This window comes from Aplysia californica, unplaced genomic scaffold (assembly GCF_000002075.1).
Source record: "Aplysia californica isolate F4 #8 unplaced genomic scaffold, AplCal3.0 scaffold00033, whole genome shotgun sequence".
NCBI classification, from domain to species: domain Eukaryota; kingdom Metazoa; phylum Mollusca; class Gastropoda; order Aplysiida; family Aplysiidae; genus Aplysia; species Aplysia californica.
The window spans coordinates 1,846,062-1,872,079 of record NW_004797303.1 but is presented as its reverse complement, the minus strand read 5'-3'; the positions used below and the strand labels follow the sequence as shown (position 1 = coordinate 1,872,079).

Here is a 26,018-nt window from a genome sequence, read left to right as displayed (position 1 = left end):
GAGAATTTTTAAACTGTAAGTAAAATTTGTAAAGCCTTTTTTGAGTTTTGAACTATTAATGCAGTTGTTTATTTTTCTGAGAGCAGGGTCAACTCTAACGAAATGGTAGAGGCCATTAACAAGATACAGAACTCCTGGGAGGCCACCCACTACCCACAGTTTGACTCCTTCTCTGAGGAAGATTTCATCAACCTCGCTGGCGGGCACAGTTCCGGTGTCCACAGGTGAGAATTTGTATTCTGTGTGTCAAGATTGTGTCCTTTGATGAAATAAATGTCAGTTTTTGTGTCTATGTGCTTCTGTTCTACTTTTTTGTTTGGTGGTTGGCGAGTGCTCTGATGTGGTTTGCTCTTTCTTTCCTATTAAATATCTGTCATCCCTGGTTCTGAGGATGGTTGGAGGGCGCCACTGGTAGGTCCTACTTTTTCTCTTTCCCTCTGTGGTTTCTGTCTGTCTTACTTTTTCCCAGCACTAAAGGGCCATTATTGAGTCGATGTGCCTTTCTTTACTCAAGCAAACGAATAAACAAATGAATTTATCTCTCCTCTTTTTTTTCTAACTGTAATTTTTACTCTCTAGTTACACCTGTAATCTTTGGCACATATATTACATAACTGTGTTGCAGGTGCAGTAAAACTCTGACTAAAGCTAAAACAACTTTATAGGACAACAAGTAAAAAGGGAGTGATGACCACATGCACTTGGATTGTGTTCTCTGAATGTCTGAATGTGCCTGAAGGGGTAGTGGGAATTGGGAATATCAGGTGCAGGTACAAATTATCGCCGGCAACCTGTTCAACTGTTCTAAGTCAAGACAGCAAAAGTCTGTCAGGTGAAGAAGCCTGCCTCCTAAATATTCTAAAATATATCGAGATGGCTTTGCTCAAAACATTTACAATTGATCTTATTCCCTCCCCCCCACCCCCCACTCCTACCCCAGCATGTTTCCTTTTAGTCTTCATATATTTCTCGCTTAATTTATTTTGATCTTTCTACTGGTGTTTGATAGGTGCTCAGGTATGAACATTAAGTGAGCTATAAAAGCTGCAAATCAAGATGTTTTACAAACAGAGTTTTTAAGTTGTCTCTGTTTTGTTTTGTGTTTTTCCAACAGTCGTCCTAAGCCTGCCCCACTGACAGAGGAACATAAGGCCATCATGCAGAGTCTCCCGAAGGACTTTGACTGGAGGAATGTGGATGGTATCAATTATGTGTCTCCTGTCAGAAATCAGGGTTAGTTTCTTGATGTTTATCGGTGGTGTGGTCTGCTTTTTTCTATTCCTGTGGGTGATTTGAGAGTGCTTTTGAGTTCTCCTTCTTCCCAATTAAATATCTATCGTTCTTACCTCTCCTCCTTCTTTTTTAGTTTGTTAATCTCTTGTAACACCTCTAATTTCTGGCACTCATATTTCGTAATTGTGTTGCAAGTGCTGTAAAACTCTTACTAAAAAAATTCCTTGTATTTCGTGTGTAAATGTTGCTTTTTTCTGACATACCTGCAAGTGAAATGTGGCAGGTATCGTTCTGATTTCCCGAACACCTGCTGATAAACATTTTCCATCTGTCTGTCCAATCTTTCTTTTTGCGTCTTTTTCACTTTGTCGGATGACTTGATTCGTTTCCAAATCTTTTGTGGTTGTGGTAAAAGCAAAAAAACAAAAAAAGAACAAATACTGTTTTGCAACTTAGCAGCACTAGGAAGTTGTTATAGCCCAGATTTTATATTGGTGAGACTCTGTATTTATGAAAAATTTGAGTGTTATTTGAGTCTTATACCTTAAAAAAGTGTCTTTAAGTGGATTGAATAAAAGGCTTTTGGTTTGACATTAATTACAGTTGTAATTCGTGGTCTTAAAAATTGACCAAAAAATCTTGTCTGTTGAGAAGTTTGTATTACCACACTTTTGTGTGCATCACCTTTCTGTGGATTACGAGCCAGGTAATTAGCTGTGAAAGTGGGACCATTGTGTTCTAATTACCACCTAACATTGATTAACTGTAAAGGTTTAACCATCGTCATCTACTTTCCAGCCAAAATATTTTCAATGTATGTTGTTGTTATCAATCCCAATTTTTCACTGTATTATATTTATTTATATATATATTACACCTCCCTCCCCTCTTTCTCTCTCTCCTTTGTGGTTGTCCAGGGGGCTGTGGTAGCTGCTATGCCTTTGGTTCCATGGGTATGGCTGAGGCAAGAGTTCGAATCCAAACCAACAACACACAAACGCCTGTGTTCTCCCCTCAGGATATCGTTGAATGCAGTGAATACTCCCAAGGTAAGACACAATCGTCATGAGCACTTGTCAGTAGAATTGGGGGGAGGGGGGCGATTGGCAGGTACTCAAATCCTGTCTGCTTCAATGTACGTCTCTCTCTATATAGTATAAGTAAACGAGTCTACTCTCGTGCTCTTCCATAAATGACAATGTTTTGCAACATTTTAGAATTGTATTTAAGATTTTCGATTTAGCAACTAAAAAATGTTGGCGCCAAAATGAAAAAAGGCGTTTTGACAACTTGCGGCAGATCACTCCTCCTCAAAGCTTTAGTACAATTAATGTCTCACAAATGACACTGCTTGAGGAAATATTTCTTTTCTGTACGAACACAGCTGTGCTTTTCATTTACATTTTTGCTAGGAGATTTGAAACTTTTGGCTTCACACGTTGGCAGAAAGTCATTATATCCACAAACAGTAGGACTTGTGCCATCAGAACTGCATTGTTTAGTCCAGGCATAGACAAACAACAGCAAGATGGGGGCCTGTGAGCACCTTCGGCCTGGCCCGTGAGTGGGACCCAGTAATTAATCATGAATGTGGTTCACAATGAGTTGATGAAAAAAAGAAAATTGTCTGTCCCAACTGGAAGCAATAAATGTAATATTTTTTATCATGAAATGCCTTTGGGTGACATATGTTATCATTTCAATCTTTAGTCTTGCTTTTGAGATCCTAGGTTTTTAAACTGATTTCACCAAATTATCTCCTGCTCGGGCCCATGGAATATTCAAAATTACTATATCCTTGTCCTTGACTAGATGCTTGCTCATGCCTGGTATAGATACTACTGTTGCACGAAAGGTGTTATCACTTATCAGACTAGGATTTACCATTGTTATCCTTTTCGACCTCAGTGCATGTAGTGAAGAAGCTACATTTTATATGTGTACATCCATTTATATTGAGTCTTTTGCATTTGCTTTTTTAGAAGAAATGACATGTGGACTACCCAGTGTAAAACTCCATCATACGCCACTTTTCGAAATGGCGAATGGTAGAGTTTTACACTAAGTAGTAGATATATACTCAAGTCTTGTAGTAAAGAAGATAATGTACGAATCATTCTTCCCTCTGCAAGGCTGCGCGGGTGGTTTCCCTTACCTGATTGGTGGCAAGTATGCTGAGGACTTTGGTCTGGTCCTAGAGAAGTGCAACCCCTACACGGGAAAGAATGGAAAGTGCCAGACCGACCCTAAGTGTCCTCGTCATTACTTCACTGGCTACAGATATATTGGAGGATACTATGGCGGGTAAGCTGATTGCTTGGCTTCCCTTAGGTATTGACGTTCAAAGACTTGAATCCTAATGTTTTCTATCCTAGACTAGGCTTTGTCATGGGTGCCTCTCTTTGCTCTCTGAAAAGACTTTGCTGCATGAGTGTGTGCCATGGGTGTAGAAATGAAGTGCAGAACACTGGTCTCTATATATAGTGGAGCATGCACACAAGTTTCCCTCTTTGACGTTTATTTGGTTTCAAATGATAGCCAAATGGTGTGTTCCATGGGGAAGCAGAACCACATCGGAATACACAGTTTTGGATATCATAAATCAAATCTTTGGCTATTGATGGTCCTCTTCTAAAACTGCATACTTCTCCCAAAACCAGATTTAAAAAATGATCACTGTTAAGCGCAAGGGGGCTATCCCGAAAAATGCTGTTTTGAGAAAATCGAAAGTAAAGTTTTTGCCCCCTGTTCAGTTTCTATAAAAGACAAGGAGAGTTTTCTCTATAACCAAACAAATATGCTCACCATTGAAACCAAACTTCCCCTATAGGTAGGGCAATGCCCACTTTTGGTTAAGGTTAAAATTTCTGGAAACCCTCGAAATCAGGGTTAGCCCGCTTGTCCTTAAAAGCAACCAAACATTAGTTTTATTCTCCAGTCTTTCTGAGTTCTGAATAAATGAAGAATACTTGTAATAATCATCTTATTGGGTATTTTATGTTATCATGATCCGATCAATAACAGCCAAATTTCCGATGGAACAGAATGGAACAAGAGAAACTCTGAACAAAAATAAAATACACTACAGTATTTACCGGCAAAGATCAAGAGTAAGAAATGAGAAAAAGTTGAGATGCTTTATTTTATAATGAGTGCTGATACTGAAGTAAAATCCCCTTTCCATTTGAAGAAGTCCCTCAGAATTAGTGTCTGAGATTGCTGATATACCTTAGAAAATTGGCAGTGATGGTTGATAATAAATCAATTATGTTTAAGGTGTCTTCCAAGGGAACGAGAACTTGTTTGGGAGCAGTCATGGTTAAACTTGTTTCTGAATACCTGATGCTTTTGTTCTTTGTGATGAACGGAAGCAGATATTCTTTACATTTTTAAATTAGTGGTAGAGAGAGAGAGAGATGTTATGTTTTCTGATTAGTAATTTATTACTTGTCCCTGATATACACTTATTATGGTAAGTTCAGCCCAACCCACTTGTTGACCCAGTAATTAATAATGAAAGTGGCCCACGGTGAAGTGATAATTAGTTTTTAAAGAAAACAATACTGTCTGTCTTGGAAAAAAAAAAAAGAATTAAGTTTTCGACCCAGATGGAAGAATAGATCTAAAATTTCATGTTATCTCATGAAATGCTCTTCAGCAACATTTTCTACAGTGTGTTTTAGTGTCATATATGGTACATTGGCAGTATAATGGAGTTTAAATTCCTATCCAAAGTTGTCGGGACGCTCTCATCACCCCCCCATTCCAGGCAATATCAAGGGAGATAAACAAAGTTGGATAATTTTCTTTAAATTATGCATGAGTACTGTCCCCTATGTTAGATTATGCGCATTTAGGGTTTTGACCCTTTTTTTTTATCCACTTCTGCTAGGAATGGCTATATTTCCTCGAGAAGCCGTGGTCCCTTCTCTTCTTCCGGGTGTCTAGAAGAAAGATGATTATCTGAAGTTCAATAGCTCCACCATCTTTGCCCCAATTTCAACAAAACTTTGAACAAAACTGAAGTCTTCTCTCTCTCTCTCTCTCTCTCTCTCTCTCTCTCTCTCTCTCTCTCTCTCTCTCTCTCTCTCTCCTATTTTCATATTACACATGCCTTTGAACGATGGACCATTATCACAGATAGTAAAAGTAAAACAGAAGCAACAGAAGTGACTTAGGGGACCTCTGAGATTTTAGCCCACGGGTGCTGGTCATTAATGAAAACAATAAGAAAGAGACAAATGTTTCTAGGTCCCTTGGATAAACATAAAGGTGTTGAACATCTTGCTCTCACTGGAAAAATAGAAGACAAATGAGCCAGCTATAGACCCAGAGCAGCTTGCATGGAAAACCTGAGCGGATAGGGGATGACCAGGATAATGTAAGTATTTCTTTAAAGTCTCGGAGAAAAGAAATGAATGGAGATACATGATCGCTGATGTCGGTTCAGGTCTGGCGCTTTATAATGATGATGATTATATGAAGGTGATGATGTAGAACAATAGAATCAACTTTCGTACCTGATTTTTTTTAGGAATTTCAAAATTTTGGCGTTTTTTCTTTGATCTGCTGCAGGCGTTACTAATTTCTTAACAACTTGTGCTTGGTAAAAGGAGTCAATGTGTTCTCCATATTTCAGCTGTAACGAAGCTTTGATGATGCAGGCCATCCATCAGAATGGACCGATTGCCATAAACTTTGAAGTCTACCGCGATCTGGTTTCATACAAGTCTGGAGTCTACCATCACAATCCCTCGCTGACTGCAAATGTCGGGTTCAACCCGTTTGAGATAACAAACCATGTAGTCGTGGCTGTTGGCTGGGGAACGGTGAAGACCACGGGTCAGAAATACTGGATTGTCAAGAACAGCTGGGGAGATGGCTGGGGATTAGATGGATATTTCTGGATAGAACGAGGGAACGACGAATGCTCTTTCGAAAGTCTGGCTGCAGAGTCATTTCCTATTCTGTCGACTTTGTCTTAGATCACATGGCATGAAGCATGCTGAGTGCTGTACTTGGTTTAGAAATTAATGAACTTAGCACTGAAAACTGAAAGATTAAATATAAAAGTTTTGAGGAAACATACCCAGATACAAATTTCTGTCATACAAATGTTTTTGGTAAGAGTTTTATGTTGTTTGCAACAGCATCAGGTCATATGAATATTGCATCACCTTTTATTTAGTTGGAAGTGTGTGATGTGTGTACTTGGTAATGAGGTAGGACATAAATTGTCCACTTTGTTATGTCATGTAACATCTTTGATGTTCATGATGTAATTTTGTCTGCTTTTGATTTTGAAATTCTTTTTGTTTGTCTCAGTTTCATCTCCTTCTTTCTCTCTTTCTCTCTGTCATCTCTTCTTGCTGTCATAGTGTGTTTTACTTCTGCTGGCATGTCTCTGCAAGTGTTGGGATCACCATTTGCGCATGTTCATATCATTTTTAAAATATTATGCCGTGGATGTCAGCATTTCGTTCATTCAAGGAACCTCCAGTATGAGAAATGCTTATATTATCGATACCACCTCTATAGTACTTATGGAACTTTTCTAACCGTCTTCACGCGAACTCACCTACAAGTCCTCACACTTACATCCAAGGAGCTAAGGAGCAAACTGAAATATCACTGGAAGCAAGAATAATAACTGGCAAAGAAAGTACAACATTTATGGATAGTTTCAAGTACTCTGATCATGCTCATATTCATGACCCACAACCTGAACAGTAGCAATCTGGAATATTGTTTACTCTGTGTGTGATGAAGTCAGGATGAAAATGAAAAGCTAAATCCGTTTGCAGAAATGATGATGTTCACCTCGCTACTCTCCCTCGATGGCAACAAGTAGAGTTCACGACATGCATAATGATGGACTGCTTTTTGGATATGCAGATTTTTACAACGTTGTGGTGAAAGACTCTTTTTGTTTCACAAATTGTTTTTAATTGGTCCCAATTTTCCTCCTGCAAGTCTTTCTTTTGGTGAAATTAATGTTCTTTAACTTTTTATGTCCAGAAGAGGTTTTTGCATTAGGCCCTTTTTTGGGACAAAACCTAAGTTTAGGGAAAGTGACATATACATCACTAAATTGGTCATCAAATTTGAACAAATGAACTTATTTTTTTATAGCTTTTCAAATAATGAAAGAACCTCCCTTTAAAAGAGTCCTGCTTTTTGCAATTATTGAAAATTTGTTGAACGTTGATGTAGTCGTAAAGGAATGTGCCCAAGCCTCTACCAGTGGCTCACCACATCAGCGGTTTCAACACTTTTGACAGCAGCTTGCTGGAAATGAGGACTTACTAGATACTGCTTTCTTCCTATTTTCTTTTCTTTTGGTGGTAGGACTTATTTGGGCTACATGTAGCCCCTGTAAGAGAAGTGCTAATTTGCTAATTTGGGCCACATAGGGCCTAAATAAGGTCACCCTTTTATAAAGGATTGGCATCTATGTACTGAATGACATGTATGTGTGTTAAAATTCGTCAAATTGATAACACAATTCACTATGTCATTTTTTAAATCGGGTTTCTAGTTATCACTTACTTTTGTTTTATTAACTTTTTCATACTCTATTCCCATTGAACTTCGAGGGGAAATGCAGTTTTCTGTGGTAGGCCAACTCGGCAGCTCTTTCAGTTGAGATCTTATCATTTCTCTAGGTTCTCTTTACTCCCTCAATGCATGTTTTTCGTGGTCGACCTTTTCCAAAGTTACTGGTTTCATGAGAATACCAGTTACTTCTTTTATATTCTCAGTACAGCATGTTTTTAAAACATGTGTACTAAAAACCCAATTGAGACATCTTCTCTTTCATAAAGCTGACCCAGTTAAGCCCTCTTTTTTCTTCTCTAAGCTTTCTCAAAACAGCAAAAAAAAATGTCTTAGGCATTTATGCTTTGACTGTAACGAAATATTAGATACTCTGCTTAAAATGATGGGCATGCTGACGTTTGTATTTCTCCAGCTGCAACGAGCCTTCAATGATGGAGGCTGTGTACAAAAGAGGACCAGTGGCCATCGGCTTCGAAGTCTACGGTGATTTCTTTTCATACAAGTCAGGTGTCTACCACCACACCTTCTCTGATCTCGACCGATTCTCCCCCTTTGAGCTGACAAATCATGCTGTTCTGGTTGTGGGCTGGGGTACCGTCAAGGAGACTGGAGAGAAATACTGGATTGTTCAGAACAGCTGGGGGACCACCTGGGGTCTGGACGGGTATTTCTGGATCCGGCGTGGAAATGATGAGTGCGGGATGGAGAGCGTAGCAATGGAGGCTGAACCCTTGTTCACCACATCATCATAGAGAATTTTCTCCAGTGTTTTGAGTGGACTGAGGCAAGGATGGTTTGTTTTACATGAAGGGAATAAAAGGAAAAGGAAAGAGACAAGAAGGGAAATGTACTGTACTGACTGATTGGACTAACTGTGACTATATTGCCATATATACATTAAAATAAGTCAATTAATATTTTGGTATTTTATGTGCTCCGAAGAAAATGTTCACCAGGAAATACATTATATTCTTTAACTTTTAGTGATATAACAGTCAGCTTTAAAATCACTTAGTATGAGTAGCTCCTCTTGACTGTACATTCTCAAATATGAATTGCGGCTTCTGCCCTACTTTTTCTTTTTTTTCATGTGGGTTGAATTGATATGTTGCCTCGGTTATATGCAGGAACTTCTGAGGAAAAGATTTAATTGTGTTTTACTTTTTCTTTTGATTTGTAATTTTTGTTTTAAACCAACTTTTTTTGTTGCTATTACTAGAAAAATGACTACTTTACAGAGTGAGAAAAACATCTCATTTTTTTTTTTGTGACAGCAACAATATGTATTTTGTGTTAAGCAAAGACATTTTAGATTAGTGTGCGCCCTTTTAAAATGTTTTGTTACACCTAGTCAGATTTTGTCCTTTACAGTAATTTAATCAATACGAGTATTGGTATTCAAGATTTGTTTTGGTGAAAGTATTTTATGATACACACTATTTGATGTGATTATACACAGTTCAATTTTTTTTTCTTCAAGGCACCTGCTGTTTTGATATGTGCATAATTGTGATCTTGACTGTCATTCAAAAGGTAGCAACAGTTCCAAAGAGGTAAAAGCTTATTCTGTTATTTTGTCTCCTGGATGTTTGGTCTGAGCTTTGTGGCATGACAGAGAGAAGGGAGAGTGAGTCCTTGAGCAAATGAAGGGGTGAACTGTTTTGTGTCTCAACTGGCAGTAAGGACATAATGAAAGAAACAAGGCTTATCTAAACATGTGTGATCCCTGTGAGTTGTAATCAAAGAGACTGGAGAGAAAAACTTGGCAAAACTGTCCATTTTGTGTGCAGCTTTTGGGTGATTGGCGGTCACTCTTGGATGATCTGTTCCTTCTTATTTATCAAATTTTTATCTCTTTATCTCTCTTCCTTCATTTCTTTGTATGTTGCTCTCTAGTAACACCTCTAATCTTAGGCATTAATATGACCTATTTGTGTTTTGTTGCAAGTGTCATGAAACTCTTACAAAAACTAGAAGCATTCAACATGCGGCACCCTGCTGTGGGCCTACAGCACTCTCTCAATATTATGTTTTTTTCTTTTTTGTCTCTTAATTTGGTCTTGAAGAGTTTGTATTTTATGAAAGTTGCATGCAATTGTTAAGATTCAATTATTTATGCTTCAAACAATATTTTTTTAAACAATGGGAAGGTGTGGTGATTGAGAATTATGAATGCGTTATGGATGCAGCAACATTTTGAAAATAAATTTTTAATCTGTCATTTTGATTTGTTCTTTTTTTCTGTATGCAAGCTTATGAAGGAGTTTGTTGATAAGAATGTTAGCTAATCCTGATCTCTGTTACTGTTTTGAACATTTGCTTTAAATGGATCAACATTGAAAACTGATATATATTGTACTAAACATGCTTGAAATCAGAAGCTCATCCTTTGATCACAACATGGAGTCAGAGTCAGTAGTAGTCTAGTGGTTAGCTACCAGACTTGTAATCACGAGATTGCATACTTTTACTTGGAGGTTCCCCGACTCTTCTCTGTTTGATGTTGTGTCCTTGAGAAAGACACTTTTCGGGAATTTTTACATCTGGCTTGGTCCTATAGGAGGTAGGTGTTTAATTCGGAGATCCTGTCTCTGAAATAATCTTTCAGTGTTGCAAAGGTTGTTAAAAATGTACACTTTCAATTTCAAAGATAACAACAAGTTGTTTGAGATCTAGAGACACATTGAAGGTCATGTAGTGCCGAGTTTTAAAGCAAGACAAGTGTTCTGGTGTGGTTTGCTCCGCCATTTCTGTCAAGCAGCTTTTGACATTATATCTCCTTCTTTGCTTTGTATTGTACTTTCTGGTAACACCTTTTACCTTCGGCATTTTTGTTTTGACTGGATTGTGTTGCAAACTCTTCTTTATACTTGGTAAACAGTACAAAAAATGAATGGCTAAGGAAGGAAAGCACTAACAACACCTACTTTAGGCTCCATACAACTTACAACGTACCATCTGTATTACCACAGATTAAGATGTACCGTTCACTTATTCTGAAATCATGTAAACTTTTTGTAAGCGTTGTTGGTAAAGAGTTTACAGCTGGTGTCCTACCAACCGATCCTTGTCTCAGCCTCTTTCTTACTAACACTGTCGCTGGGTTGAAACTAAATTACAGACCCACTGAATGCCTAATGCTGATAATTTAATTTAAAAATTTTTTAAATAGAGGGCAGCAAGTCATTATTATGAATATGAGGCGTCACGAGTTTGAAATACTGAAGCTAAGACTAAGAGAGGAGCTCTGAAGCTGTGCCATTTACTTATACTTCTATAGTTATAAAGATGAAACTTATAATAAAAACATAATGCTCAAAATGGGGCAGTTACTTCTCCACCAGAATTGGTCTCAATGGCCATAGCAGAAGCTAAAATTCATCTTTAACCCTATATTACTCGTCCACTGATGCATTGATCAGACATTGACGGATAAACAAAACTATTATTATTATGATTATTATTGCCTGTTATTATTAATATTAGTTATTAATAGTATTATCTTTATTATTAGTATTATTGTTACAGGCTGTGCAAAAAAAGAGAACCCATTTACAAGGCAGTTACTCGGTTATCTTTCCTCTTGTACTGATTTCAAAACTTCAAATAAAATAAAATTCAACCGAGGGGGCATCAAACTGTTTAATTAATATGGAGTTAATCAATCTGCTTGTCAGAGAAATATCAAGCTTTTAAAAGGGCTACCAAAACTGAGTAAAACGCAAAACTTTACTTCTTAAAAACGCTCAGCTTCAGGAGCGTGATCGGTCCGCTTTGAATAAAATCTCAGAATTCCTACTGTGCTTAGAAAGTTTGTTAGAAGTGAGCAGGGAAATAGGGGGGGGGATAGGCTGTCAAAGAGGCGTTGTTCCAGCACGGTGGGGCTACATCCCACACATCAAGTGTTGCCCTTGCATGGTTGCAAGAAAGGTTTTGGGACGAAAGCCTTCAATTAATGGCCACAACATCACGACAACTTGAAACCCTCAAACAATATATATATATATAAACTTGAACATGTAATCACCCAATCATCGTGTTATAGACTTGCACTACCGGCTCATGCTGCATAACAATTTAAATCTGAATAAATTCTGCATCATCTGACACATTAATAGTAATAATAGTTTATCTTTGTTAAGAAGTGGTATATGGCGTGTACCAGGAAGTAGTATAATACTTCTGACCGGGGAGGGGGGGGGGGGGCAGTCGCACCTCCGGGTGGCTTTCACGCTTTGGTTCCCACTGGACACACAACTCTCACTTGTGGCTCCCCGTAGCTGTTAGTATGCGACAGCGACCATACCACGGGCAACTGCTTCGACTGGCAGGCTAGACCTTGTGAGGGTAGCCGACGGGTCTTTGACCGGGTTTGCCTACCCTAGCTTGTGAAGGCTGGTTTCCCAGCGGATGAGATCAACAGAAGACCCTACGGTTTTGAAGGCGGTACCAGCAAGTGCTGTGGAGCGCATAAGGGCATAGACAAGGCACCAAAGAAGTTCTGGCCACGCACTGCAGTTTACAGACGTAACAGTCTCCGTGCCACTGGGTAAAGGCTTCCTAGGCCGAGAGAGTGGGACTGCCGTAGTGCAACGACAGCTTCACTTTAAACAAAGTCACGTACAGGTTCGTTCTATTGCTCTTAGCCATCTTCATCATCCTAGTTTGCACAGGTTACCCCCAAAGAACTCGAAAGAACTGCCACCGAAAGGGCCGTCTGTCTTGCCAGCAGAAACACTTGAAACAGCGATATCAACTACAGGGGGAAACTGACTATCAGAAGAGAGAGGAGACATAATCCAACCACCCAACCTCGACATTGCAGTGTCCCCACTGCAACAGACGTTGTAGGCCTATTTTGTATATCCAGGATCGGATTGCACAGCCACATGGGCGTCCACGGATGAGCTGCAGGATTTCATCGTCATCTTCGACAACGAAGGACAACCCTCAGGTTAAGAAACGCCCGAGATATTGTCACTCAAAACTGACCTTAAAAAATCTGGCTTGGCAAAATTGTGCGAAATCAGAGAAATGCAAAAAAGTGTGTTCGAGCGTATCTTACTACTAATGGAGCTAAGGCCAAATTTTGCGAACAGTATATTCTCAAAAACTACGAAATGAAAAAATATGAAACTTTGTCTGTACCCATAACTTGAAACGTAGTGTTGCACTATTGTATTTTCATTAAGATAAATGTGTAAGAAGAAAGCCCAGTTTAAATTAAATTCAGTCCTTTTGTAACGATCGCCATCATTTGATTCGACATTGTATATTCACTGTGGAGTGCAGACTGTGCCAAAGGGTAGGCCTATTTTGTGTTCAGTTGTGCATTAAGTAGGTTTACGGGAATTCCTGGTTTCGGTCTCACGTCTTTAGGAGGAGGGGGAAGAGGTGTAGGTGAAGAAGAAGAAGAAGAAGAAGAAGAAGAATGAGGAGGAGGAGGAGGAGGAGAAGAAGAAGAAGAAGAAGAAGAAGAAGAAGAAGAAGAAGAAGAAGAAGAAGAAAGAGGGGGAGGAGGAGGAGGAGGAGGAGGAAGAACAAGAACAACAACAAGAACAAGAAGGAAGAGGAGCAGGAGGAATAAGAGGAGGAGGAGGAGGGGGAGCACAAGAAGAAAAAGAAGGAGAAGAAGAATCAAGTAGTTTGAAGTAGTAATACATGTTACAAAGTGGTGACTTTTTCGTTTGTTATCTTACCTTGGGGGAGAGAGAGAGAGAGAGAGAGAGAGAGAAAGAGAGAGGGAGAGAGAGAGAGAGAGGAAGAGATAGAGGAGGCCAGAAAGCACTAATAGAGGGAGGGTGGTGAGAGTGACAGGGAGGGTGTCGTCGAAAGCGCAAAGAGTAGTCTAGCCTACCATAGGCCTACTTAATGTATCGAGATAAATCGAGATCAATAAAAGAATCACGAAATGAAAGTAGAATCTAGATCTGTGATATTTCAATAACCTATTGAATATTGAAAGTGCATTTTTCTTGCTGCGCATTATAGATTCTAAGATCTAGATCTAGGCTAGATCTATGTGAATCTTAGATGGAGATCAAGAATTATGAAAGTATTGGACGTGGATTTTTTTCCTGCTGTGAATAGATCTTGAGTCTAGAACTAGGGTGTAGGTGAATCTAGATCGAGATCAAAAATCATGAAAGTATTCTTGAAAGTTTTTTTTTTCTTACTGTGAATAGATCTAGAAATCTAGGCCCTCTGTGACGCCTGTCGGTTGTTAAAAATGTGAATTTCTAAACTTAGATCTATCTATGGGCCAAGGCTCCTTCTTTCAATTATTGGTCTACGTCTTTATAATCTTTCGAGATCCAGACAAGATCTAGAATCTAGATTAGGCTCTTCTAGGAAGCAACAATTGGCATATGTAGGCCCACCTCTTTTTTTAAAAAGTGATTGAGCTGGAATTTTAGGAGAAAATGCCACGCCTTCGAAGAGGGAGAAGAAGTCTTACCCCTAGAGGTAGTCAAGAGGGGGTGCTACACGGATAAATTCAAGGTAAAATATTTGCGTTTTGTTTCTTTCCTGTTTTCAGTCTTTTTCCTCTTCTTAACTTTCCTAATAATTCTTCCTTATTATTTCGTTCGTAGAACGGGTACTATTATTACTAGTAAGTACAATGAAGTGCATCAACATTGATGGAATGGAAAAGTATTGAATATCATTGTAAAATTATATCAAATGAAAAGAGAATATTATTATTGTCTCTGCAATGAACAGCATCTTCTGATGATATTTTCAAACAGATTGGAAAACATAGCAGTTACAAATATACCACAAAAAACCAGGAATTAATTATCATAACATGTGCTCATTTGTTCTGTTTTTGTTTTTGTTTAGGAGGCAATAGTTCTCACGAAATGTTTTTATTTTATTTTTATTTTTTTTTGGCACACGGACTGTGTTTGTTAGATTTTGGACATAATCTTTAATCATCTGTTGTCAATGAAGAATAGTGGCCACGAAACTGACATTGTTGTTGTGCGGTCGGGGTGGAATGAACAAAACTGCCCTCATGAAAATCACCGGATGGTTTGGTTTAGTGGACTACATACATAGCACAAAAACTAGAACGTCATGTCGTACCCTTATTTTTGTCATGGTGTTATTTAAGTAGACATCTCCACGCATAACAAAGAACTTTCTTACCGGGCCATTGCCTATTCTTGGAAAACCAAATCAAATAATAAACATTGGAGTGGTCACCAGTAAATAGCCTCCGTATGAACCCTACAGGTAAGTGAAGAGTGAAGCACAATGTACCATGAAACAGCAGTTGGAGAAACGCGACTTTGTTCCCTATTCAGACCCTTTGTAACTTTGTTTGCAAATTTCTGGGACATTTGGGATGAAATGACAGATAATTATTGTGTCCAAAATTTAATAGAGTCGGTCTCCAAAAGGTTCGTGCACTACACAAAGCCAATGGCTCCTAAACAAAATAATAATGACCACTTTTAACTTTTAATGTTAAGTCCAAGTTTTACGCGGTATTTGTGATTGCTCTGTTTTCCGCTTTGTTTGAAACTATCGTGACACAATATCAAAATAGAACATTGTTTATTGCAATACAAAACTATCCTTTATTGGATAAGCAATGTTTTTATGTATGTCCATTCTATCGATATTGATGCTCCCCAATACACACGCGAAGGCAGTTTTACGTTTCTTTCATTTCCCACAATTTTGCCAAGCCTGATTTCTTAAGGTCAGTTTTGAGTAACCATATCTCGGGCGTTACTCAACATAGATGAATTATTAATCTGTTAGTAGATGATGCAGAATTTATTTAGCTTTAAATTGGTATGATGCATGAGTAGATAGTGCAATGCTTCAACACCATGATTTAGTGATTAGATTTGCAAGTTTCTTTTGGACGTCACTATTTTTTTTTATACATGACATACATTTTTTGTTGTTGCAAGTAGCTAATCTCTGGCGTCGCTCCGGTCAATAGATCAGTGGCTATTTTCCGGCGTCACGTATAGCTCCCTCCTCAGCTTTCCACCTCCCCTGTCGGTACGTTGTGGCTTTACACTACACAAACACGCGTGAGGGTCGGCATTTTTTCCAAATGCGATTTGCATAGGTAGACACGCAGCCACTACTCAATGAAAGTTTCATCAATGGAAGAAGGAGGAGTTTCTGTGTCAGAGGTGAAAGCACCAGAAGCGCCAAAAACCCTCAGTCACAACCAGATGTACAAGAAGGCGCATCTGGCACTGAACTCAGTTGCAAAAATAATGGCCATCATAACGTGCTGACAGGGGAGATGGAAAGCTGTGGAGAAGCGACATGTGCAACTATACGTGATGCCGGAGAATAGCCATCGATCTATTGACCGGCTCAACGCTGGTGAACATAGCCACTTGCATTTTTTTTTCTTTTCAGACAGTGTCTACGGAAACAATCCACAAACAATCAAGCAACTGAAACACAAGGTTAAACAGGTAGTCCAAAGAATTGGCTCAGAAACATGCGGCAGTTTATCAAATATTTCCAGCTGTGTATTTGAGCTTGTTTGGAAAGAAATGCTTAACTATTGAAGCACACAATTCGAACAGCTACCATTTTTCCTGAATTTATTTGGAAATGTCAATTTCATAATAATATAGGCCTACATTTATTGTTCTTCAATGGACAAATCCTCATTATGGTTGAATTTTAAGAAGCTTCAAGGTTTTGAACTTCACTCAGTTTTGTTTGAAATGTGTAAAACTTTATGCTATTTCTCAAACAAGTAGATTGGTTTTCTTTCTTACTGACAAATTTGACGTCCCCCTGGTTAAATTTGTTCCAAGTTTTGTTGACATTGATCAGAAGAGGACCAAGTTATTGCCCTTTTTATGATGATGTAGATGATGGCGAGACTGCTGCTGCTGCTGCTGCTGCTGATGATGATGATGATGATGATGATGATGATGTCGATGATCATGTCGACCATGATGATCATGATGATTTCATGGAAATACATGTTAATAATTTTAGGTGGGCGAACAAAACTTGTAGCTTTTTGAAGGTCGGGCAGTGGATAGCACTTGAAATGATTTTCCTATATAATGTTACCTCTATTTGTACCTGCTAAATAGGCCTATATTGCAAAGAAGGTGGGAAAAATAGAACAGAGTTTTATAACTCCTCTGCAAGTTAATTAACAATAGAAGAATAAAGACAAAATCAATACTCCCCCCCTTCTTTAAAAAAAAAAAAATCCTGGGGGTCGACCTCTTTGTATCCAACACCGTAATATAAAAGAACCACACCAAAAAGAAATAGAAACATAAAATAATTTTATTGATTGGTACAGAATTCAAAGTATTTTAAAAAATCATAGTAAATGAAAATGTAATATGAAACATTTGTAATCAATGTTTCAGGGATGTTAGTTATAAATGTCCTATAAAGTACAAAGTGTATGAATCACTGTGCCTTGGAATTCCAACTTTGTTATTGTCACAGTAGATAATAGTAGGTAAGTTACTAATATCCCTGAAAGAGCAGCCAGTTTACTTGTTCTTTACTACTAAGATGCTGTCTGAACAAGGGAAATAAATACAAATGTTTCCTCCGTGTACTATATGGTCTTGTCTTTTGATAAATTATACTTTGTGTTGTTTAACTTTTACTCCATTTTCAAATCGTAGGGTAGAAACACAAAAACCACCTATGCAATGCAGTTTTATTTTTACCAAGGCCTTATGTACACTGTGCAAACCTCACTACACTGAAAAGGAAATACAAGGAAAGAAATGTAAACACGTGTTCAGACAATAACATTAACTGAGGATTGGCTTTTCTCAAACAGTAGATGAATACGCAACATGTATAAATCACCGTTATTTAAGAAATGTTGTTCTAGTTTCTTAAACAGAACAATTTCTGTTTCTGCATCAATCATGCGTACAGTTGAACCCTGCTCTAACGGCCACCTATTCAAGACAATCACCTTTACAAATGGCCACTTCCTACTTCTTCCCTTGTGTTCAAAAATATTTCAATTTCACAGTCCAAGACGTCTAACAGTTTGAGACAACTACTGAACTACTTTCTCCCCGACAAAGGTGGGCCGCCTCGACCAATTTTGACGGTACATTTACTTCTTCTAGCGTGCCATGCTGTGTCTTTCTCTCGGCAAGACAAAATTCTTTGGAGCTACTCTGATCTTGTACTTGTATTTTCTGTCCTGTGGTACAGAAGGGGAATTTGTTTGGGTTGTAATTTCACAAATGTCCAAACGGCGGGTCAGATGTGTATGGGACCCCATGACACTTGGTCATTCAAACAGACAAAGTGCATTGTTGTAATACCAAGTCTTTGGTCTATGTCTATGGTATGAACATGATTGATTAAGTCTGAGAAACATTTTGATTAGTGAATGAGAGAGAGAGAGAGAGAGAGAGAGAGAGAGAGAGAGAGAGAGAGAGAGAGAGAGAGAGAGAGAGAGAGAGAGAGAGAGAGAGAGAGAGAGAGAGAGAGAGGGAGAGAGAGGGGAGGGATATACTGGTGAGGTGTATGTAGTAGTAGTAGTAGTAGCAGTAGCAGTAGCAGCAGCAGCAGCAGCAGCAGCAGCAGCAGCTGAAAGTAGTAGTAGTAGTAGTAGTAGTAGTAGTAGTGTGTGCATATGTGTGTGGGAGGGGAGAGACAGAGAGAGAGAGAGAGAGAGAGAGAGAGAGAGAGAGAGAGAGAGAGAGAGAGAGAGAGAGAGACAAAGAGAGAAGCAGGTGTTTGATTAGACAAGTAAACCAAGAGAAGTCTGTAAGAAAAAGACCAAACAGCAGACTTCCTCTCTGCCCTGGTTACATATACATAGCACGTAGGCCTATGTTGTATTACAGCAAACCCAAACATAAGGACTGCACATTATTCAAAACACAAGAAATGTAATAGGTGCAAAAACTTGCGTGTGTAACAGGTATCTAATCTACTACAAGGAATTAAAAAAAAAACCCAATTAAAAAAAATCTTAAGATCCTTTTATCATTGGAGAAAAAAATGAAAATAAAAGGGAAAAAAAGCCAATTAAAATGGTAATTAATTAAGTACGGTAATTTGTGTAAATATATTATTATAGTATTAGTTAGAGGCATTGTCACTACTACTACGGTACCAGACATAAAAGTACTTTTTAGCATCTCAGATCAAATGGAGAGTACTGTAACGATATTATGGTATGTTTTTCACACTTGTTAGTAATGTAAATGACGGGACCTCTAAGTTCGGTAAGAGTTTTACGGTGCTCACAACTATTGGGACCCTTGATTAGAGTATCCATCTCCTTGGAACCAAAATGAGGAGTAAGGAAACAAAGTTTTTCTGTAAATGTCATTCAGAAGAAACAGTCGCTCCTCCCAAATCTTAACACATCTTCCACGTGAAGCGTAAGAACTTTTACCGCCTCAAACAGGCGGTGTCGGGGCTATATTGTCGCTTTTAAGGATAAGCGGGCTAACCCAGATCTTAGGGGTTTCCAGAAATCTTGACCTACACCAAAAGTGGCAAAAGTGGGCATTTCCTTACCTATATAGAAGAAGTTTGATTTCATTGGTGTGTATATTTGTTTGGTTATAGAGAAAAATCTCCTTATCTTTTAAAGAAATTTAACAAGGGGCAAAAACTTTATCTTCGATTTTCTAAAAACAGCATTTTTTTCGGATAGCCCCCTTGTGCTTAAAAGCGACCGTATTTTAAGTAGGCCTATATAGTTTAGCACACACATAGCAAAACACGCACAAAGTGAGGAGTATTTGAGGTCCCTATTTTTGTTTTTATACAGGCATATTCTTTGCATTAAAACACGCACATGATGGATGTATAGCAAAATTCGTAACGTACATAACGAAAAAGATTTTTAAGTCCCGCCGGTTTCGCTATAAGCGTGCTAAACTGTATGCACCCTCTGCAGCTCTGGTGTCTGCATACGTTGCACCTTTAAATATCTGGTCAATGACCGCCAAGACTTGCTCTTGTGCACAAAGACGAGACGTGCGTACTACTACTGTAATTCCAGTAACATAAGATAATTGGACCGACTGTTGGTGAGCAAAGTGCTGGAACGCGCTAGCAATATACAAATACAACACACCGGAGAAGTGTTAAGAAAGCAGCCGAGCAGAGATATCTGAATACATGTAAAAATGTTAATACTTTTAAAGATTTGAGATAATAGTGAGGTATTAAGGGACACATATTATAAACTGTACATCCATTTTTTTAAGACAGTAAAAAGAAAAGAAAAATACCCATACAGATAAAACAAAACTCATGCCATCCTAAACAAATCTAAATTGTCCAAATGTACAGATGAAGAAACAAAATATAAGTGAGAAAAATGTCACTGTGGCCTAAAAAAACCTGCCAATACATGGCGCACGAATATGCAATATGGGGAAATGTTCCCTGTACAAAACTATGTCACACGCAAAGCTTTACTGTACTGTATGTATAAAAATGTAAATGATTTATTCTTACAATCACAAAGAGATTATTTAAACAATAGTAACAAGTACTTCATATTATCTTACAAAACATTATTCTTTCACAGATCACCATTTAAAACATATTATATAACATTTACTTGTATAGACATTCAGTTGAATGGAGTTACTTTCACCTCCCGTATAAAACGCATAATATAATACATGTAATTATGTACATGCACGCACGCAATAAACTTGATCTATTATGCACTTTTCCAAGTTGAGACGGAAAAGATTCAAATCTTTAAAATGGATACATAAATACACACAAAACTTATTTGAAGCTGAAAAAATCCCTTCTATAGTATACCTTACGTCTTACTAAGTTTCAAATAAAAGCGCACCTTACTGTTTGCTGATTCATGAATAATTCTAGTCGAGAAAATGAATGGGTTTGAACAGTAGAGTAGGGGTAGAGGTGACCCTGTCTGATAGTACTAAAAATAGTAAGCAACATTAAAAAACAATCCAGATTCTAAAGAAAAAAAGAATTGTATATATAGTGAGATACTTCTAGGTTGGTTTTATGATCAGAATTGCATTGTATGGCGCATATCCACGCTCTCGCCTACAGCATGCTCAATACGCTTTACAACTATTATTACCCCAGCAGATCCTAGACCACCAAGACTTACACTCAGAAACATCGGCTTCACGGAAAGCATACAGTGCAAGCAGCGGATTACACGGGCCAAACTAAAAACAAACTGAACAAATCTTTCGCTATTTATAGCCAGGTACCCATTCCTACATCACCTGGATGAAGTGAGGGAAATTCGTGTAAAGTGCCTTTCTCAAGGACACAACATCGGGCCTTTGACGTATTCAAATCCACGACCTTCCGGTTGCGAGTCTGAGAGTCTAACCACAAGGCCATCCACCCCACATTTTATTTTTACAGACATGGTTACTTTACTCTACTTTATGTGTATTAGTCGTTGGTCTTTTAACGATACAGAATCAACGCGTGACTATCCTACATTCAGAACTGCGTGAATGCTTTCACATTGGTAACCGAGTGGTGAGCGTACTGGATTCGTTATTGTGAGACAGTGGGTTCGGGGCTTCGAGGCTGCCTTGGTCCAGCATTGTGTCCTTGAGAAAGGCACTTTACACGAATGTTTCCATTTGGCCGGGTACTACTACCGGAGAGGGACATAATAGATCTAGTTCGATTGTTCCACTTCTTAAACGAATTGACAGCGTTGCAAGGGATGTTAAAACTATTTTCTAAGGAAAAAATAAAAAAGGAAAAAATATAATAACTACCAAGATGCCACGAGGGTCCATGTTGCCAAGAACCAAGAAGCTCACCTTTTAAGATAAAGTAAAGACCCAGAGCTAAGCTTTGGGGCGACCTAGTCCATAGCTATTATGTCACAGACAGTGAAACAACAGTCCTGGACAGAGGAACAAGAGCGATACAACCTCACACAGTGGAGTAGATTATTGATGACTGAAAAATTAAAACATTGAAACATTTGTATTTTACACGTTCAGTATTACTACCCTTGTTCTTCAGAATTTGTGAGTCCATGTTTTTGTTACAACCTTGAACAATAATTAAAGTATCACATAAAATAGATATATATATTACATTTTAAAAGAACGACCAACCAATGTATAAATGAAACGTTACAGTTATAATTTACAATTCATAAACCAGGCAGACATAAGTATGTAATGGGATCAAACATTATAATATAACAAGAATCAAGGCCCAGAGCTTCACTGATTTGATAAAAGAATATTTGATAAAAAAGTGATAAACGAGATACTGAAAAGCCATTTCCTATGGCAAAATAAATGGTTATTTCAGACAATTTCGCTCAATCTGTTCCTGGTAAAGTTTTGAAGTCAAACAAAATGACCTGCAGAGAAGTTGAACCAATAAGAAAAAAAATATTATAAAACCTTGTTGAGTATCCCGATTTTTTTGCAGGCAACACCACTTTTTCAAATCAAAAGATTATATCCAAGCATTATAACGCAGTTCGATTTCAGAATGTTGTTTGAGAAGAAATAGTCCTCAGAATTTGTTTTATATCAATTGACAACAATAAAGCACAACTTTCAACTTGAGAAAAGTCACATCGAACACATTTGTGTGGCATCGTTGTGAAATCAGGCGCTCGTCAAAATAGTGTAATCGGAAAAAGTCAATATTTTCCACCTGTTGGACACTTTTTATAGATATTTTCTTTGCTTTTTTTCTCAACACTGTTTATGTTAATTAAAACCAATACATTTCAGTATTATTTTACTGAAAAACGTTTACCAAAGGCGCACAGATGTAAATATGAAGTTTCCAAAGACACTACAACACTACAACTTTGAAAATCACCAAAGGTCAATGGTAGCCAAGCCTCATTAATTTACCCTACGACCGCTAGGCGACCACCATCTCCTTCAATTGCAAATATTTCAACTTCTTGTATTCTATATAGATGTATTTTTTCACCATTAGTAATTCAAACGAACAGGCTTTAAGATCATACCAATACCTCCCTGTGCCCCTGAATGACGAGCGCCTGATTCTACCGCATCGCACCACATTTCTTCCGGGGCCAGATCATGACACAACCTGACACTATCAATCTCATGCCCTGAGATGTCAAGCACAATAGAAACAAGAATAACGAGAATCCCCCTACAAATAGATCATCAGAAAGTGTAGAGAGCAAGAAACTGAAAAATCTTCTGTTCTGCCGACCAACGTGTTTCCAAGACACGAAAAAAGCAGATTAAAATAAAATCAAACAACTATTTGCACCAAAGCAATATAAAACACACTTTGACCAAACTTGTACGTATGAGTTATATTACAAAGAAAAATACAGCAAGACAAGTATTTATTATTATAATACATACACAAAAGTAAAAATAACGCCATTGGTAAATGATTATTGAGCCTCCTGTAAACTAAAACACCATGTAAAGCATGACAACAAGGGTACACAATATTAACAAGTGGCCATTTCTCCATATCATACATGCTCTCTGGGAATACAGAGGTAACGATGGGACACACAAGATAATTATCTGTCACTCCTTTAAATAACCACAATTCACAAAGATTATACACGTAATTATAAAGATCTCATAGCCAGTGTTGATGACATCTTTTTTTTCTGGAACAGAAGTTTTTCTTTTTTTTTGGCAGGACAGGTTTGGTTCGACTGGGTTCAGTTCGGTTTGGTCGTCGGGGCCAGCCAGATTTTTCTCCATGTAGAGACAAAAGGTACCATCGTGGCACAAACCAAAGGAAACCGACGATGACATTGAAATACAAAGCCGTTTGAGGCGTGCACCGAAGCCGCATTAATACGGGGTGCCAACTTCGGCTGAATCGGGCCGACTCGGTCGCCTGAAACTGAAAACAAACACGTTTATGTTTGAAGCGACCGAGTCGGCAGATCGGCCGATCCCATCCGTAGTGGGCACCCCGTATTAAACTAAACTGACCCGAACCGAATCGAAAGGAACCGATCCTCCAATGAGCACCTAGGCGAGATCATCAGAGCATAGAAGAGGACTGGCTTAGTCTGAGTATAGACTTCACTGCACTAGAGCTATTCAGGATGTTTTGCTTCTTATTCATTTAGGGAAGTGTATCATCATTTAAAATATACGATCTTTGAACGACGCACAAAGGACAGGCCAATGAGTGTGAAAATACAAACACTATTTATTACAAAACCGCCATGCATATTTTATCTTCCACAACTTGCAGTCTTTCAAAATAAAGTTGAAAGATGCTATGAAATGAGATAAAAATTTTCACTAAAATGTTCAAAGACAGTATCATGTATCGTCTTGGGATTCACCCCCATCAGTATTGACAACGCTACTCATTTTTTAAAAAAGTGTGGAGTACTTTCAAAGTGCGGCAACATAATTATTCATCGACTCGAACTTAATGTTGGCTGGATTTATAACATATTATTAAAGAGAATATTTGAGGCTGAGTAATCTACATCATGAGAGGAAAGTCAATTCTATTTTCTTTTAGTTATTTTTTAAAACCTTCTTTCAACCTTTTTGTGAAGTAGTCATATTTAGAAAAAACATTTTCACATTTTCTGTACTATTCTATTAGCAATAGAACGGTAGTAGTAAAGCAGCATGGAGAAGCGTCAAACAGAACATTTTTATATTTGATTTCAGTAGGCCTACTTGGCACAGAGAAAAAATATTCATTTAACTCACCAATCACATGGATTGAAGAATGTCACTTTAATTGTGTCCTCTGCTCACTCTCATTTTACTCATTTAAAACATTTGCTAGAACCGTTTTTAAAAAAATCAATCTTGAGTACGTATGTTGACAAATCACACAGGATACCCTACCCCATCTTGTCAATCACAGCATGGCGCGTCATGCTCAGGTCAGAAAGTGAATAACATAATCATTCGGATGCACAAAACCACGGAGGTCAATACAACTTAGGCTATGATTTCATCTTTAAGAGAAAAATGACACAAGTAATGATGTGATTCTGTGAATGTACACTACATAACATCAAAACCACACAGGGAGTAAACAATGTCATCTGCCACACTATCATTTCTGCAAGTGTCTTGTCAGCAGGAGGGAAAGGTCTCCAATGTCCATACACCTGCGGACAGTTTCCAATGTTTTTTACAGAGTAAAGAAGCGTGTTACTAACACGAAATCTCTTTGTTTTAATAACTACTCAGACTTCTGTCACTCCAAGCCATTAATCTCATAACACCTCTCCTCCTGGGCTTATTCATGAAGGAATGTACCTTTCTGGAGCTGCAAACTGTGCGAAGTTGTGAACTTCAGTATTTTCAAGCTTGTTTGAATGGAACTGTGATATCAGTACCATTTCATGAGAAGCTTTGGCCGGTCTGCTTGATGCTCTTGAAGCTGGTCACACTCTTCTCAAAGTTTCCCTTGGCCTCAAAGAATAACAATGTGATTAAGTTCACGATGAGCTCTTTGGTTTCTTAGCTCACATTTTTTACTTTTAAGATTCATTAATGTTTTCTGGCACACGAAAAACCAAGTCATCCAATAGGTTCTTTTCCCCTCTGTTCTTGTACTGTTTAAGACAAAACAGACATCTTTTTGCTTTACTCTGGATTCCTCTAATGCATTGTAAAACACCCAGGATTTTGTTTCCATTTGTAAACATGACAGCGTTTTTCTAAATAAAAAGTTTACTAGATCTATTTGTCTCGTCACAGACTCGGTGATGAGTACGTATCAAATATACCGTATTTTATATGTATGTGAATAATATATCTTTATGTTGTATCATATCTAGCAAAATAATATTCTCATCACAGGCATCCACAATAAGATTACTGTCACCTCAAGGTAACTGATCGCCTCTGACCAAACGTCTCTGACAGAGAGGGAACAGAGCTTGTACAGCACAGTGAACTTCCACAGCTCTTGACACAGTTAGCTGTAGAAATGAGCACAATGGACCAATCACAGAAATTGTAACAAAATGTTGGTACATCAGACGACCAATCACCAAACAGAGCACTTATGCTCTGGGTTCATTCTAGACCCAAGTGGGCAGCTGTAAGCTGCAGAAAACTCCCTTGAGTTGGACAGTGGTCCAAGGACACGGATCGACCCAGGACTGTGCACCGAGATCCTGCTTTTACGCAAAGCTTCTTCGTCCCTCGTCTTGCCACACCAGATCTGAAGGAAAAGTGATGGACAAAATATTGAAAGAAAATTGAAAGCAATTCTTCTACCTCCCCCCC

The 26,018-nt window shown here is 38.2% G+C and overlaps 2 protein-coding genes across 3 annotated transcripts in view; one reads left to right on the top strand and one right to left on the bottom strand.

The window, feature by feature from the left end:
* Positions 1-10,012, top strand: part of LOC101863795 (dipeptidyl peptidase 1) — a 21,149-nt gene extending 11,137 nt beyond the window's left edge. Inside the window, exons 4-8 of one of the 2 annotated variants that reach the window (XM_005091632.3) lie at positions 87-224; positions 1,115-1,233; positions 2,151-2,282; positions 3,366-3,537; positions 8,204-10,012. In XM_005091632.3, coding sequence (XP_005091689.1) covers positions 87-224; positions 1,115-1,233; positions 2,151-2,282; positions 3,366-3,537; positions 8,204-8,543 — 901 coding nt within the window. In that variant the 3' untranslated portion in view covers positions 8,544-10,012. Of the gene's footprint in view, positions 1-86; positions 225-1,114; positions 1,234-2,150; positions 2,283-3,365; positions 3,538-5,872; positions 7,015-8,203 lie in introns of those variants that run through there. The other variant, XM_005091631.3, reaches the window with a different exon arrangement.
* Positions 10,013-18,582: 8,570 nt separating this feature from the next.
* Positions 18,583-26,018, bottom strand: part of LOC101849430 (neprilysin-1) — a 36,087-nt gene continuing 28,651 nt past the window's right edge. The window contains exon 12 of the mRNA XM_035973828.1: positions 18,583-25,965. Within this exon, the coding sequence (XP_035829721.1) occupies positions 25,777-25,965 (189 nt within the window). The 3' untranslated portion in view covers positions 18,583-25,776. The remainder of the gene's footprint in view (positions 25,966-26,018) is intronic.